Here is a 17,473-nt window from a genome sequence, read left to right as displayed (position 1 = left end):
ATCCGCGTCCTCTGCATTGGAAGGTGGATTCTTAACCACTGGACCACCTGGGAAGTCCGAAGAATCTTAAAATGAGGACGTTAACTTCAATTATCTAGGTGGGGCCAATGTAATCATAAGGGTCCTTATAAAAGGGAGGCAGGAGACTTAGCGTCAGAGACGAGGTGTGATGATGGCCACAGAGGTTAGAACGGTGCACAGTCATGAGCTAAGGAACGGGGGTGGCCTCTAGGAGCTCCAAAGGGTAAGAAAAGCAATTTTCTTCCAGAGCCTCCAGAAGGAAGGCAGACCTACCAACACCTTGATTTTAGCCCAGTGAGAATGATTTTGGACTTCTGATGTCCATAACTGTAAGATAAGTTTGTATTGTTTTAAGCTATGAATTTTGTGGTCATTTGTTACAGTAGTAGTAGAAAGTTAATATACTACTCGTTCATGCATTCATTCAGCTCCGGTTACAGCCATAGACTGTTTATTGTACCGAACACACTCAGGCCTCTGCTTGGAACACCCCTTCCATCCATCTACCTACATCCTATCTTGTTCTTCAAAAGTAATTTAAACCATCACTTCCCCTTTGGAATGTTTGCCTGCCCTGGGCTCCTCTGCTGTCCAGTACCTCCAGGCACATCTCCTTTTCAGCACTTACCACACTTGAGTTGCAATCACTGATAATTGTATTCTTGTTTGTACCACTTTGCCAAGGTCTTGCTTAATAAGTGGCTTCCTTACTTGTTCCTTAGTTATTTGCCTGGTCTCTCCAACGTAACAAGCTTACAGAGGACAGGGCCTACTCCTCTGTGTGTGTACACATGCACACACACGTCTTTCCTGCGTATGTTTAATACACAGTGCTCCCCAAAAGCAGCATCAAATAAATGCTCATTCAAAAAAGAATGAACCAGTCTGCTTTGTAACAAATCATTTCTCAAGTAATCAAGAGGGTAAACATCTGTGATACTATTATAACACATTTTTATTATACCATTTACTCTAACCTGCTGTAAGAAATGAAGCTCGCTTATTCATTTTTCTTCTTGGGGAGGAACTCTGAATAGCGCTTTTTACTAGTCAAAATTATCTAGTTTTCATATTGATGGGTCTTTCACTTCAACCATCAGATGCTGTATCCAACACAGCCAAAACTTGTTTATGGATTTGACATATATTAACTGGTTGCCTACTATGTGCAAGTACTGCTTAGGATGTGGAGAAACAAATGAATAAATCAAAGCTTCAATTTTTGGAGGGGGGAAGAGAAGCCAATGAATACTACCAAACAGAACACTCTAAAGAAAAGAAGTAACATAATGATAAAGAGATGAGTGAGTTATTTTTCCCTTGGAGTAGAAAACCAGTCTTTAATGAGACAAATACGGTGGTCAACAAGAGAGCAGGTGGTAGTAGTTAAGAACCAGGACTTTAAAGTTAAATGGAACTGGATTCAAATGTAGTTCCACCGCTCACACTGTGCCCTTGGACAAATTACTTAACTTCCCTGAGCCCAACTTGCTCATCAGTGTTAAAGAAAAAAAAAAAAAGCCAAAAAGCTAGGGGGCAGGTGGATAATAGGCATACGCTCATGAGGTTATTATGCGAATTATATGAAACTCATACAAAATGCCGAACATGGTGCCAGGCACCATGGCAAGCAGTTAATGCATAGTGGCTACTATATATTCAAAGCAGTGAATAACATTTCTGAATTATTTCAAAACCAGGTTTTTTACATGATATTACATGTTGTAAAAAGAAAAATCATTCACTCTACAAATACTGAGAAATGCAGAGGATGCTACTGTGCTCCACCCAGATTCCTCCTCCTGGATGAGGAAATCATTCCCCCAGGAGCTGCCAGGAGCTTGGCTGCCAAAGGCTCACAGCTGATTCCCCTTTGGGAATTTTGCTCTGAACTGCCTCAGCTAAGGTTACGCCCCCTTCTGGTCAAGCAGGAGAACCAAAGCCAACGCTCTCATTTCAATTTGGATCAGTTATGAAGGGCCACCCCAACTCCAGAGCCTGCGATGCCTGAGGCCTCTGTAGAAACCTCTTCTGTTCTCCTCATTCCCTCACAGAGATTGTTCCCAACCCGCCCCCATAAACTTGCTCACCAGTTTCTATCTCAGAGTGGGCCTCCTCAAGGAAGCTGAATTAAGTCAAGCAGCCATCAGATGGGCAGGGCACTGCTGTGGAGCAGGGTTGACAAACTTCTTTTGTGGAAGGAGAGATGGTGCTTTTGGCTTTGGTGGACCATATGTTGTCCGTCGCATTTAGCGGCTCTGCCTTTCTAGTGTGAGAGCAGCCATAGACAATACATGAATGAATGGGTGTGGCTGTGCTCCAGTAAGGCCTTATTTTATGGACCCTGAATTTGAATATCATAATTATCATATCACAAAATATTCTTATTTTTATTTTAAAATGTCTGACAAGATTCTTAGCTCATGGGAGTTCAAAGGATGTAACTGGATTTATTGTAATCATTTCCTAATATGCAAATAGCAAATCATGTTGTACACGTGAAACACATTATATGCAGGTTACACCTCAATGAAAGAAACAGGTAGGCTAGATTTGGCCAATGAGTCATCATTTGCCAATCCCTGAGCTAGAGGAATGGAGTAGACGGTAGGTGCTCATGAAGCTACCATTCCAGTGCATGAATTTACAGAATTTGATGTCATGGGACCCTAGAGCTTGTAAGAGGATAAAGAAGACCCCCTTCCTAGCTCCAGAAGGGTCAAGAGGGCATGTAGAAAAGGAAGGGAAAAAAATGGGAAAAATAAGATTCATTATTTCTTTTTTTTTTTTTTTTTTTTTTTTTTTTTGCGGTACGCGGGCCTCTCACTCTTGTGGCCTCTCCTGTCGCGGAGCACAGGCTCCGGACACGCAGGCTCAGTGGCCACGGCTCACGGGCCCAGCCGCTCTGCAGCATGTGGGATCTTCCCGGACCGGGGCACGAACCCGTGTCCCCTGCATCGGCAGGCGGACTCTCAGCCACTGCACCACCAGGGAAGCCCTCATAATTTCTTTTGAAGCTTAGTACCAACAAGAAAATCAAACACGGCAAAATAAAGCAGTAGTTTAATGTTCACTGTGTGGTATTTTCCATTTAGAAAATTTCATCTCCCCCAGTAAACAGAATTACATTTGAGTGGCAGTGTTTGTGGCTGTAGCGAAGTAATCATTACACATAAAAAACACAATTGCAATTTGCTACTGTTTTAATCTTTATAAAGAATATATTTTTAAATGATCTGATACAGGGTAGGGAAGCTAGATATAAACATATCTTAAAGACTGTTTGAGCCTGTCTTTATACCCAAATAGAGCAGCCTTCCACAGTCTATTTCCCTCCAGAAGAAACAACTTGGAGGAATTTACTTGAGTGACAAACATATTCTTAACTCCTTCCCCTGAAACCTTTGGCTTTTAGTTTTGCCATGGTGTACATTCTTATCTGGTTTGTCTTTTTTCTTTTCTGTATTCCCTTAAATGAATCTCTTTTTTGATCATTTTTATTTTTGCTTTGTTGCTATCCAACCCTTGCTTTGAAGTCGTTATAGCTCCTCTCCCCACATTCCTTCACATTTAATATTATGAGATTTCCTCTTAATCCATACCTGACCTCCAGCCAACCTTTACTTATCTAGCTCTTGACAACCCCTTCCTGTACATCGTCAGAACAAGTGAATAATTGTTGCTTAGGATTTGAGTAGTTGAGAAAGGAACAGAAGCCTCCTCTCTATGGATTCACGTTACTATACTGAGAAATATGGAGACTCGGAGTGCTAATTTCAGGAGTGCTGACTTCAGTTGACACCAACTGTAAAAGGCTGTTAATGACTATATCCCTGGCTTTTGAGGTCTCCAGGTTCTTCTCTCTAGAGACTTGAATACTAATTTGGTCCACACTTGTCATGATGAGTTCAGATGCCAGAATCTGGGTAGGAGAACTGTCATGAAGCACAGTGTCCATAATGTACTGCTTGTATAACTCCACGACCTTCTGCTCCAGGTATTCGTTCAGCACTGCATTCGAAATAGGCTTCTGCATTTGCAGGCTGCTTTTCTCTTTGATGCTGGTTATTCTCCAGTAGGATGAATACCGCTGGATAGGTTTGGGTGGGAAGTCGCTGGGCTGAGTGGAAATGGAATCCTCCATGGACAAAGGAATCTCAGACGATTTCAGCAAAGGGCCATGTTCAAAACTGCTCTCAGAGGGAAAATCTGTTGTCACTGAATTAATGGCCATCACTTGGCCCCCTGCAATATGTAAGTCATTGTAATTCTTGCAGATACTCTTGCAGGAAGGTGGAACCAAGTAGGTCTCTCTGCTGGGGTCTCTGTATAGTTCAACTGCGGCCAAGTTTGGGCTTTCAAACACGGGATTGGGGTTTGTCTGCACCACTGTGATTCTCGGATTTCTACTGCGTTGGCTGTCTCTTGAATGCACTGAAGAAATAAACTTGCCTGAGGATTTGCATCTCACATAGAGACTTCGGACTTGTGTTTCATCCACGGAGGAATAGGAAAGAGTGGCAGCAGCTGTGGCTTCTGTCTTCTCTTCCTTTTCCTCAGCCACCTGCTCATTATAAGATGTACAACTCCACTGGATGTCACTCCGGTAAGCAAGTCCACTGAGATACCCTTCTGACAGCATTCTGGAAAGAGAGTTAGTAACAGTGGGGGAAAAGAAGACTGGAGTTTTATAAATTGGCAGTTGTTCTATCAAAAAAAATAAAGGACAATAAATAAGTTCATTTCATTCATTCCCCAAGCTAGTCCTCATTCTGTGCCTGCTGTGCGCCAGGGCCATAGCATGTGTTGGAGGTATAAAGATGAAATGGGCACAGTTCCACCCTTAAAGAAGTTTCTCATTAACAACCTGGGGCGAAGGAAGAGAAATGACAGGGTATGTTTCAGAGAAGGTGACATTTCAGCTAAACTGAAGGCTAAGAGTTCCATCCCTAGGCACAGAGTTATAAGAGAATGTGGTGACTTGGCCTCTTTGGCATGTATAAGACACTGAGCATAAGCAGAAAGGACTGGAGAGATAGGTTGGAATTGGATCCTGAAGGGCCTTGGGAGTCGGGCAAGGGCATTTGCCTTCTGCCCCGAAGGAAATGGAGAATGATTGAGAAGCTGCAAACTGGGGAAGCAGCATAACTAGTGGTTTATGAAAAAATGAGGAAATTTGTGGCAGATTCTACTGAAAATAAAAGCTATATCTTACTTATCATTGTACTTTATCCCTGGGAGGTAGCACAGTTGTCTGCATTTAGGAGGGAATCAAAAGGTACTTAACTTGAATTAAATAATTAACAGCAGTAGCATGGCATGAAATTAATTCACCATCAACCCATCATGAAGGACCATGAAGCCTCGTCTACCTTTGCTGCCCAGGATGGCTTTCTTGCTCTATCCCTCCCAGTTTTTACGATATGTCCTGGAAATGTCCCTGTGTCCGACTGACGTTTTTACCTCTACCCTAGTCACCAAGGAGCTTTCCTGACTGTGAGCTTTTCCTCCACCTGTGCCACCCCTCCACCTTCAGCAGTTGTCACTGGATTCTGGGGTGGCTAGAATAGGCTAGAAGCCAGCAGCTGCATTTTCTAAAAAAGGAACGTGCTGGTACTCCTGGCAATGGAGCAGCAGACAAAAGCAAAGAGAACTGGTCCTCTTTGGCCCCAAGGGCTGGGCTTCGAAAACAGACCCGTGGACTTGAGCCTGAAATTGACAAGTCAAATTAGAAAAGGATTATTTTAATCCTAAGGATCCTCTTTTTAAAAAAATTTTAGCCTCTCTTTTATAGTCATGAAGTTATCTCCCAAGTGAACTTTTTCATTGTATAAAGTTAATATTATTAATGCAGTATAATTAGTATAATTGTTTCTATTGTATAAGGGTAATATTTTCAGTGTTTATTTCTTTCGGGGGAACTCTTCCAAGATGTATTGAGCAAATTTATCAATTATTTAAATGTTTACTCCATTCCAGGCCCTGTCACGTACCATGAAGATACAAAGTTAAAGGTCTTCAACAAATCCGTGAAGTAATTTTCGTATGCTGGACACACTTATAAGGGTAAGAAAATGTTCTTTCCTGAAAAAGCTTTTTAAATGCGGTTCTGCTCTCAACAAACCGAACGTCCAGGCGAAAAGGCAGATCTTCTATACATGAGAAAATAGTTAACAGAGCAAGGAAGTTTATCATAAAGGCTTTACTAGTGACACAGTTACTTCACGACCCTCCCTCTCTGCCCCACCCCGGCTGCCAGTAGGGCCCTCCACCTTCAAGACCTCAGAATGTCCTTGTGGAAAACCAGAGCAAAAACACAACTCTCAGCTTTTGAGTTGCTAAATAGGCTTCAGAACCTCTTGGCAGAAAGCATAGTTGTAGAGAAATGGCTTTTGAGATACCATAACCGAGCTTTTAAACTTCGGAATCCAGAACCCTAAATGACTTAGGGCATAATATTGACATATCAACAGTAGACTCAATGGATGGAATCCCCGCGGAGGGAGAGAATACCGCTCCAGATAGATCTGGGGAGCCCAGAGTAGAAGAGGCCTGTGCCCTACCTCCCACGTAGAACCTGAGGAAGCACGAAGTCTCTCTTCTCTCCTGCCCAGCATGGAATGCCTGGGCGGACAGGCCTGAGGCTGCCCCGTGAAGTCTGCTCACGTACCAGCATGCTGCCCAGAGCCTGCAAACCTGGAGAAGACCTCAACTGCAGATGGGAAGATTGCAGACATGATGTTTATAGACTGTTAACCAGGGGCCAGGAGAGTGACAAGTCACCGTGAATGCCAATGGGACTACATGATGACAGCCAGAAATGCCGACCCCGCACCCCACACACACATCCCCAGCTGACCCTACGGCTTTATGGAAGCAAGCTGGAACTTAGAGGCAAACCCAAGCTGGAGGGACCCCTGAAGTGGCTGAGGACAGTGATTACTCAGAATGTGAGCTCAAAAGCAAGATCACACTGAGGTAGAGAAAAGCAAAGATTTCTAGGAAAAATAACAGATTAGGCATATATCTGTATTTTTTCTTCCCCCAAACTTCACTAAAACAACATTAAATGATTTTTTTAGATATAATATACAAGAAAAAGGAGAACAAGAGAAGAGACTAGAGCAATTACATTTTAGAAGCTGGAAAGCAGTAGGCCGGGGTGAATGACTTCAAGAAGCAAATGAAAAATCTCAAAGCAGTGCAGTCCAACAGAACTTTCTGGGATGCTAGGATGATCTATATATGTGCCGTCCAAAATATGAATAGCCACATGTGGCTATTAAGCGCTTGAAATGTGGCTAATGAAACTGAATGTCATTAATTAATGAATTAACTTTATTTAATTTAAATTATTAAAAAATACCACATAGCTAAGACGCTGGACAGCACAGACTTAGAAGACAGTGAAGGTGATAATGCAGAATCACTCTTGAGAATCACCCTTGTCCCCATTCAGTCGTTATCCCAAATCACCTGCTGTTTATCATATTTCTTTTCATGTTAAACAATCAGCCATAGTGGATTCTTCTCTCACTTTATGTGGATGATGTTTATGGCCCCTCCAGGTAATCTCCACTCCTTCACCGCAGTAAAGGAAGCCGGTCCAGGATTTTGTTTTGAGTATTGAATGAGCCCTTTGCCCCATTTGCCGTGGACTGAGAGCTTTCTTGGTACCTTAATTCTGGTAGAATAAGAGACCTACCATTCTGATGTGTAGAGCCCAGGGCAGACCAGTACAGTGGTAGGTCCCATGATGGAAAAGCAGAAAATATGTCCTAATATCTAGGGATAGATACCCGCCTGCCTAAAGGAAAAGATTCCTACGAACGAGGAGTGGGCGATAAGGTCAGGGAGGTAAGTTGAGACATGCAAGGCTGAGGACATTCAGTTTACCCTGAAGGCAGTACAAAGCTCTGGAAGGTAACCAAACTTATTCAAGGCATGGTGTGATCTGTCAGTAAAGGGCAAGAGGAATTTCAGCAGGATTGGAGTCAAGGACCCGAGTTAGGAGGCTGCTGGATTCATGCCCACCTGAGGTGCTTGGGAAAGGAACCAGGAGGAAAGTAGCAGAAAAGGAAGAGAAGGGATGAACTTGAGAGACCATAACCGAAATGGGGAGGCCAGAAGGAGCCGGGAAGAGAGCTGATGGGCTTAGTTTTGTTCCTCTTGAGTCTGACATGAGTGCAAGTGTCTAACTGTGCATTGGAGATTCAGGCAGGGAGCTCGTTAGAGGGGTAACTTACAGTCAACAGTGAAATCATCTCCCAAGTCTGGGCTGTAGGATTTTCTGTTTGGGGGCTTGAGAAGCTTGTGAGTGTAATAATTTCTGTGGGGAACCTGCCTTGAACAGTACAAGGAGGAATGAGCCACAAGAGCTGCAGTGTCGATAGCTTTATAGAGACTACAAGGGCTTCAAATGTGAACAGGTCACATTTAAAAAATCGACATTCAAAGGTAGAATTTAGTTGTTATTCAGACTCATTAAGGCAAAAAAAAATTATTGAACTGGTAGTCAAGAGACTAGAATTCTAGTTCTGACCTTGCCACTAGCTGTGGTTTTAGTCTAGTTAATGGCAGGTCTGTAACAGGGCTAGCATTTAGTACTAGCTACAACCCAGACACTAAGTGCTTTCTGTGTACTGAATCAGTGGATCCCCACAAAAACTCAAAGATGTAGGTACTATTATTATGCTCATTTTATATATGTCAAAATTAAGTAATCTGCCCAAAGCCAGCAGGCATTCAAATGCTGTCAGTCAGAAAACGGAGCCCACTGGAATTCCCTGGTAGTCCAGTGGTTAGGACTCCACGCCCCCATTGCAGGGGGCCCGGGTTCGATCCCTGGTGGGGGATCCCTGCAGGCCATGCACGTGGCCAAAAGGAAAAAAAAAGAAAGAAAGAAAAGAAAACAGCCCATGCTCGCATGTCATTTAACCTCTCAGAGACTCAACTTCTTATCTGTAAATGGAGAATGTGGGATTAAATTAAAGAGTCCCCTCAAACTTTAATATTGCATGGGGTTTTGACTATGTTAAGAGAAGAGAACAAGTGAGGTGAGCGTTACTCAGAATCAAAATCAGTTTCTAAAAGCTAGCAGCAGAGGGCAGCAGAGAGCATGCTAAAGCAGCTTTTGAAAGATTTTTCTCAAGCAATGGAGAGAGTAATAATGTGTGAAACACACAAATTATACATGTTAACTCATTTGATCTTTATGAAAACCATTTAATGTACCACTAGAATAAAAATAGTACCAGAGGGCTTCCCTGGTGGCGCAGTGGTTAAGAAGCCACCTGCCAGTGCAGGGGACACGGGTTCGAGCCCTGGTCCGTGAAGATCCCACATGCGGCGGAGCAAGTAAGCCCATGCGCCACAACTACCGAGCCTGCTCTCTACAGCCCGTGAGCCACAACTACAGAAGCCCATGCGCCTAGAGCCCGAGCTCCGCAACAAGAGAAGCCACCGCAATGAGAAGCCCGCGCACCGCAACGAAGAGTAGCCCCCGCTCGCCGCAAACTAGAGAAAGCCCGTGCGCAGCAACGAAGACCCAACCAGCCAAAAACAAATAAATTAATTTAAAAAACTAGTACTACATATCATGACATCTTAAAATTTTAAAATAAAGTTATTTGGGTTTATTTTGATTAATTGTTGGCATTTTTCTTAATAAATTTCATTGATTATAAAATTCTTAGAAGACCTCACTCTTCAAAGGTATTATAAAAGATATACTTTAAACAAATGTTAACATATTTGACTTAATTTTATCTGAGACAATAAAACTTAAGCCAATGGATTACTTCACTTGTTCAAAGGTATTTTATTGCTTGAATTTTTATTTCTCATCATAGAGAAGATAGAGATAGAGATAGAGATATATCTGGAATTCTCCATGACTGATTAACTGTGAAGGAAAAGACTCTCAAGGACATTTGCAGATGAGATGTTCTAGGCAAATTTAGCCTCCGTTAATCATTATCAGACAGGGGAATACCAAAATTAACCTGATGTGTAAATTCACAACTTAGAAATATGTGCTGAAGTCCAGCACGTTGTTAAATCATTTACTTGGATTTCATAAAACTGATGTTATAACTCTGTACATAGAAATACTTTTTCTTTCTAAATAAATATTTTTAATAAAATACCACAGCAAATAAACCACTGAAGTAGAAATCCCATAGGATTTTTTAAATTTTTGGAGTCCTTTATCATTTTCATGGGACTTTTTGAAGAAATGGCTTAACAAGACAAGTCCTTAAAACAGCACAAAAGTATGAAGTGCAAATATTTTAAAGAGTAACATCACTTAACAGTACTCAACAGTGGAAGCCATACCTTTAGACTTAGAAAAAAATGCTCTTGGCCGTAAGGTTAAGTTTGGTCTCTATTTTCTAACTTTGAGAGGCTATTATTCCCAAATGTTGTTTGTCTTTCTGACAAAAGGCTAATAAGGCAGAAGATCTTATTCTGTTTTGGATTCTTCCCCCCACCTCTCTTTTCAAATGAGTGAAGAAATAAGCAGCTCTCATTTAAAAAAAAAAAGAGAGAAGAAAGGAAAAACAATCTGTGGCTGCCCCAAACTGGGGCCTCGGATACAAGATCTGAGCCTCTGGGGTCACATCACTGGCCTGTAGAGGCTCAGAACCCTGCCAAGGTCAGGTGTGCATCTCTGGGGAGGAGGAGGTGAGAGGCGCGAGGAGCCGCCACGCCGTCGAGATTCTCTGCTGATTGTCCATGTGAGGGCCGCTCAGTTGATGGAACTGACCAAGAGCAACAAGATCCCCAAAACTGTCCATTGCAGGACCCTACAAATAAGTGAAAAGGCTAGAGGACACCTCCAGGAAGTACTTGATTACCCAGTCCCTTCTGAGTCATAATTCCAAGGGGCAAGGATGATCCAACAGCTTTCCAGAGGTGCTTGAAAAAAAGCTTTGGTTCCGTTCAGCTGGTCATTCCTGGTAGAGCCCCTCTAAGTGTGTAGACTTCATGGCCAGCTGACAGTCACCACTGGAGTTGTGTTGTGTCAGTAGTCTGGGAGAAAACCAGTAGTTGACGAGGCTGGAGACTACCAATATAGACATACTTTTAATTTACACTGAAACAACACAAGCATGGGTTCAAAGAGAAAAACTAAAGAGGGTAAAAATTTATAAGAGGGGATGTTTGGAAAAACCTAATTTAGGGATCAGCAAACTTTCTCTATAAATGGCCAAATATTTAATAGTTTAGGTTTCTATCACAACTGCTTAACTCTGCCATCATAGCAGGAAAGCAGCCACAGATAATATGTAAACAAATGGTTGTGGCTGTGTTCCAATAAAACTTTATTTACAAAAAAACTTTATTTACAAAAACAGGCAAAGGGCCAGTTTGACCTATAGGCTATGGCTTGCCTATCCTGGACCTAAGTCAAAAAGCAGATGCAGTAATTGAGATAGGGCACAATAATAAAAGCAGTTGTGTTGGGTGCTTTCCAGACATTACCCCTAATCTTCCAACAACAGTGCATTGTTAGATATTATCATAATCCGGGTTTTCCAAATGAGAAAACTAAGATTAAGATAGGACAAATGACCTTCCCAAGGTCACAAAGCAAATAAGTAGTGGAGGGAAGATTCAAGTCAATTTACTAACCCCAAAGTGTGTGATCTGTTCTTAAACATATCACACCTACTGCCTAGTTGAGAGCAGTTAATATCACACAATCACGACAAGCAATTAGTCCTTCCAGGAAAAGGGTACCCGCCCTGACTCCATTTTAATAACAACCCTTGCCCAATAAAGGAAGGAAGGTGCAGTGAAGTACAGAAAGAAAAGCTCCAAGAAGACAGCCAGTGCCCACCGCACAGGGCTACACACATGTCCCAATTGTGTATCAATGTTCATATGTCTTTGAGATATACAAATAATTTATCCTCTGCTCTTTTAATCTAACCATATGAACAGTTTCCTTAACCATTCCCACCGCTATAGCCTGGCGTCATCTTGCCCTTAATTTTTCAACTGCAGAGTAATTTAGTATTACAGATGCCCTGTTTAAATATCAGCAGCTCCCCATTACCTCCAGGATAAAGTCCACACACGTTAGGCCCTCATGATACCTGTTTTTTTTTTTTTTGGTCCAAATTATTTTATTTAATTTTTACATCTTTATTGGAGTATAATTGCTTTACAATGGTGTGTAAGTTTCTGCTTTATAACAAAGTGAATCAGTTATACATATACATATGTTCCCATATCTCTTCCCTCTTGCGTCTCCCTCCCTCTTATCTGCCTTCTTCATCTTACCTCTGCCTGTTCCCACAAGACCCAGGACGCCAGCCATGCTGAACTCCTCCCTGTTCTCCCAAATCCCATGCCCATCCCAGGCATTTGTCCCTTTCTTCTTCTATCCTGAGAGCCCTGGTTCCTTATCCATCCCCCATTCCACCACCACCCTTCAAGTCTCATATCTCAACCTTTCAGAGCCCCTGGCCATCCATTCAGAATCCTGGTCCCTAAATTAGAAATGCTAAATTCTTCTCTCCCCTACCCCAATATATTTATCAGGATTGCATAGAACCTTAGCAAATTCCAGTTGCTACCTTAAACAGTGAAGTAAATCATTGGGACAGTCCTTTGAATCAAGGAGTAACTGGCAATAGCAAAAGAAAAGCAGAAGAATGAGGATTGGCAGGAAGGGCGATGGGGGGGCCGGTGTGCGTTGGGGGTGATAAGGTGGCAAAACAGATCCTATCTCTGGAAAGACAGTTCGCAGGCATGCAAAGCAAGACTTCTGCGAAGCTGGTTGAGACAGTGCAGAGAAGACCTCTACCGTGGCACAAAAAATGGAGACAGTGGGATGGGGCTGCCTCAGAGCATCATGGGATGTAACCTCACAGAAATAAGGACAGGAAAACGTTATCTGCTATTTCATAGACAATCTATAGCCTAGCTAGTTGGGGTGCAGCTTGGTTCCCACCTGTCAGCATGCCTGCTCATATAGTTCTGCCTTTTAACAGAAAATAGTACATCTACAGACACATCTTATGTTAGCAAATAATTTCTCATAGTAGACATGGAGGTTTTTCCTTGCTTTTTTACTGTGTGCAATCACTGCATATGCCTGCAGGAATGTTTCCTCAGGCCAGATTTGGAGAAGCCAAATTACTAGATCCCATCTATTGCAAATTGCCTTTCAAGTAGCTTGGGCCAATTTATTTTCTCACCACCAATGTCTGAGATTAACTGTTTCCACTGATATTCTTCAACACGCTATTTGTTTTTCATTTTCCAATCAGATGAGCACATTTAGTTTTGCCTCAAATTTGAGGGTGAAGAAAACTGTCTTGTTAAGATTATATGTAGGTGATATACCAGAAATGTTATTTTTAATACCACCCCATCCTCAAAATACTCTATTTCATCTCTTCATCTCTTTATTTCCCCTATAATCTAAATTCTAGATCCTTTAATTCCAATCTATGATTTTTAAAGATCTTCTTGATTTGGGGGACTTGCAAATAAACCACTGAAGGGTTATCATTGAAAAACTTGAATATTACTTTGCTCATAATCTAGTTATGATACTGTAACCAAATCCATATTACATTGGGTTTTTTTTTCTTTTGGCGAACAGTACAAGAACTTTACCCAAAACAAAGGGTTTCTTTAGGAAGGATTTCGCTATATGAAAAAGCATCTGCATTTTCCTGACCCTTACCTTTGAAAGTACGTGTTCTTTAGAAATTGAAATAACCATTCACTTAATCATATACCTTGGATTATATCCCTATTATTTCATATTTTGTGGTATTTGTTGATAGATGCTCTAAAGTATCACTTACTTTGTATTTCAGTTCCTGTTACAAAACATGTAATTTGGGATTATCAATTCTTCTGTCAAATATGAAGTGATTCTTACTTAATGAGTTAACTCCTGAAAGTCTAATTTGATGACTAATATAATCTTAAGTCAAAAGGCCTCCGTTTTCCATATCAACATCAACAAGTAAATAATTTTCTGTTCAATTCTACTTAGATCCTTATGACTAAAGGTAGCAGCTACTTCCAAGGGCTTTATCTGGATATGAATTTCCTTATTTCAGAAAATGTAAATTTTGGTGCAGACATATTAGTAAATATATTTTTATCATAGTTTGGATTTTTCTTCATATTCTGTCTTTATGTCTTACAAACAGAAAAATTAAAGCTTATGATCACTTTTTTGAAATACTTTTAAAGTATTTTGACATAAAATGAGAGGACTAAAAAACTAAGAAAAATGATCATGATAGAGTTGATTGATGTTAAATTTCCTTGGTGGTATAATTCTTAATCATTGTTAATTATGTTGTTAATTATGGCTATCACCATTAACATTTACTTAATTGTGGGCATATCAGACAAATGCAATGCAAGATACTTGATTGGATCCTAAATTTAAAAAATAAAAACTCTGTAAAGGACATATAGATAATTGGAGAAATTTGAATATGAGTCATATATTAGATAATAGTATTGTATTAATGTTAAATTTCCTTAGCATTATAATCACGTAGAAGACTGCTCTTTTTCTTCGGAGATACAGGGTCAAGAATTTCAAGGTGATGTATCCTAAAGTCAACAATATACTTTCAAACAGTTCAGGGGAAAAAAAGAAAACACCTGTGTGTATGTGTGTTTACATACATATACAGAGAGAGAGACATAGCAAGAGAAAAAAATAAATGTGGCAGAATGCTACAATTGATTAATCTACATAGTAAAAACGTGTGTGCATTGTACGGATACTCTTCTTTCCATTTTTATATAGGTTTGAAACTTTGCAAAACAAAAATTGGAGGGAAAGTAACTATAGTTAGTTAATGAAGGCAAATTTACATTCTATCATGTTTATGAAGAGTTCAGAGGGACAATGTCTTATATATCTAAGATAATCATTAGGTCTGTGTTTGGAAATGTTTCAGTAACTTGAAATAACCATTGAAAACATCACTTTGCTCTGAGATAATAAAATTAGTGCATGTTTGTGTATCCCCCAAATTACCATTATAATATGAATGTTTTACACAAATTTCAAATACTCTGCACTCCTCCAAGAAGCTTCTCAAATTCAGAAACACGATCTTCTTACACTGACCTATGCAAGAAATGGTCTACAAATATCAATATGAATATTCTGGCCAAACCAGGTTTATATTTAAGTACAAATAGATGTGTACATACACAAAAAAGAATGGTTGAGCAGGTCTAAAAATAATTCAAACAAAAGCCCACCTGTGCGTGTACTGTCTTTAATACCAACAGGGAGACTTTCCCCAAATCACCCAGATGGCAATTTGAAAAGCATCATCACCGTAGATCACATTTACTTTGAGTATGTCCTGCCACAGTGAAAAACACTTATCACAAGCTCGCCCAATGAATAATTGAGAGTTAAATCCAATTGGAATATACTGTGATTGTATTCATCTCTAAAACTACATCACTGTGACCGAATTTGAGTGGTGCTGTCCCTGCAAAATTCTGCCTAGGTTTTTAGGCCTTCTTTAAAAAACGCAGATGCTAAACCTGTGTAGCAGTTAGTGAACGGGGACTGAATAAATTACACAACAAATATTTGATCAGACCAGTCAAAAATTTTCAGTAAAAAGAAAAATTGTTAGAAATGTCCAAAGTGTGAACATGAGGTAAGAGAAGGGGAGTGCTGGACTGCATTTCTCTTTATTGTCTAACTCCATTGAATGCTTGTTTACATGCCCACTCACCTCTGATCTGGTAAATGAGAAAAGCATTTTAGATGGTCATGAGATTGGATCTGAGTTCTGATGATAAAGGACAAAGAAAGGGTAGGAAGAGAAATGACAGAAAAAGTTCACAGCCATAGGGTCTCTTGCCTCCTTTGCTTACCTTCACTAACCAGTCTGTGCCTTTGGTCCTGCAGAAACACCACGATTGACCATATAGAGATGAACAGGCCAGCCAGTGCTTTTGCCAGAAATGTTCGCAAGCCTTTGGTGAGTCTAGTTTTCACTGATAAGACCAAGAAACTAAGCTGCTCGTTGCACTTGCCATTCTTTTTATAACTGATCCTATGGAAAAAGTTGTTTTTGCTCAAGTCTGACTTGTGCTCAAGAAGTGTGGGAAGTCCCAAGAAAGGGGGAGGCAATAACTGACAAACCCACATCGAGCCGCAGAATGGTGTTTCTTCCCCTTTTTCGAAAAATGAAACCTATCTATGAAAGTGCCTCTGGTTAAAATAGTTTATTGCTATACATTATGTAAGAACCCTGTCGACATAAATTTATTCCTCTAACAAGAAATTCTCTAGAACCCCTCTCCCCAAAGAGAGCCAAGTCAGAGATGATTTAGCAAATTCCCTGTTTCATCATTAACCTATAATGTTTAAGAAGTATTATTTCTCAGTTGTACTCATGATTTTTAAAAATGCTAATGAAAACAGTTTTCTCTCTCAAATTAACCAAGGTAAAAACAATTCAATAGTACTCTGAGTGGGCAAGATTGTGGGGAAGCAGGCACTCTGATACACTATCGGTGAGATTATAAACATTTTCAAAAGGTAATTTTCCAGTGTCTGTTAAAGTTTTTTTTCCCCAAAGTTTAAATATTCATACCCTTTGACCCAGCAGTACCATTTCTAAAATTTATCCATGGGATATACTTGCACCTGTACACGAAGACATGTGAAAAGATATTTGTTGCAGCATTAAGAAACACCTAGGAAAAAAATATAAATAGGGTATCAGCTAAATACCTGAGAGTATATCCCTACTGTAGAAAATTAGGTAGTTGTTAGAGTGTGGCGGCTTTATGTCTAATAATAGGAAAAGATCTCCAAGATACATTGTTTAGGAAGAACATGTAAGACCTAATATGCTCCAATTTGTATTTTTAAAGGATTATATATATTTTTTGCTAATGCATAGAATATTTCTATAGGGATATACAAGAATCTAGAAACAAGCAATTGCCTTTTGAGAATGAGTCTTAATTTTCACACCATATCCTTTTGAAATTTCTACTGTGTATATGTATGACTTTTCCATTTTGAAAGATAGTATTTTTAAGTCATATTTAATTTTATTTGATCTTACAGTCCAAATGAATTATAATCTATATCTTTACTGGAGTTCAGAGAAGTCTGTCTACAGATGGGTCAGTTATTTTTGCCCAAAAGCAGAAAAATGTTTAGAGTTCTTAAAATAATTTAGCTAGTTTACCCTGATGGCTTCAATTAAACCAACAAAGAATAATCCTGCCCTAAGTAATATCTGCTCCTGTTGCCTGTTTCTACCTAACTCTAATCAAAGCTAAGCTCCAGACTCTGAATATGTAAACATTTCCACTTGATGGGTTTCTTTTGTTTACCTTTGATCTATGACTTACCTTGAAAAGTTATACCTTTAAAAGTGTACTGACTTTTTATTTCGGTTAGAGTCTTTTTTAA

The 17,473-nt window shown here is 40.1% G+C and overlaps 1 protein-coding gene across 5 annotated transcripts; it reads right to left on the bottom strand.

Annotated features, from left to right (window-relative positions):
• Window positions 1–3,560: 3,560 nt before the first annotated feature.
• On the bottom strand, window positions 3,561–16,145 carry TASL (TLR adaptor interacting with endolysosomal SLC15A4). 5 transcript variants are annotated; one of them, XM_004329631.4, is made up of 2 exons: window positions 15,916–16,136; window positions 3,561–4,664 (listed from the first exon to the last, which is right to left on the bottom strand). In XM_004329631.4, exon 2 carries the CDS (start codon window positions 4,661–4,663, stop codon window positions 3,746–3,748), a length of 918 nt encoding a protein of 305 aa, XP_004329679.1. In that variant the 5' UTR covers window position 4,664; window positions 15,916–16,136; the 3' UTR covers window positions 3,561–3,745. The 5 variants fall into 5 exon arrangements, 2 of the variants coding, with proteins under 2 accessions (XP_004329679.1, XP_073654937.1); XM_073798836.1 differs by lacking the exon at window positions 15,916–16,136 and adding an exon at window positions 15,283–15,288; XR_012329122.1 differs by lacking the exon at window positions 3,561–4,664 and adding an exon at window positions 4,685–6,173 and having other exon boundaries at window positions 15,916–16,145.
• Between the last annotated feature and the right edge of the window lie 1,328 nt (window positions 16,146–17,473).

The sequence above is a fragment of the Tursiops truncatus genome, chromosome X (genome assembly GCF_011762595.2).
Source record: "Tursiops truncatus isolate mTurTru1 chromosome X, mTurTru1.mat.Y, whole genome shotgun sequence".
Taxonomy (NCBI): Eukaryota; Metazoa; Chordata; class Mammalia; order Artiodactyla; family Delphinidae; genus Tursiops; species Tursiops truncatus.
This window is presented reverse-complemented; position numbering and strand designations above follow the sequence as displayed.

Coding starts and splice junctions, on each gene's coding strand:
- TASL (XM_004329631.4), bottom strand. CDS start 4,663: ATGCTGTCAGAAGGGTATCTCAGTGGACTTGCTTACCGGAGTGACATC.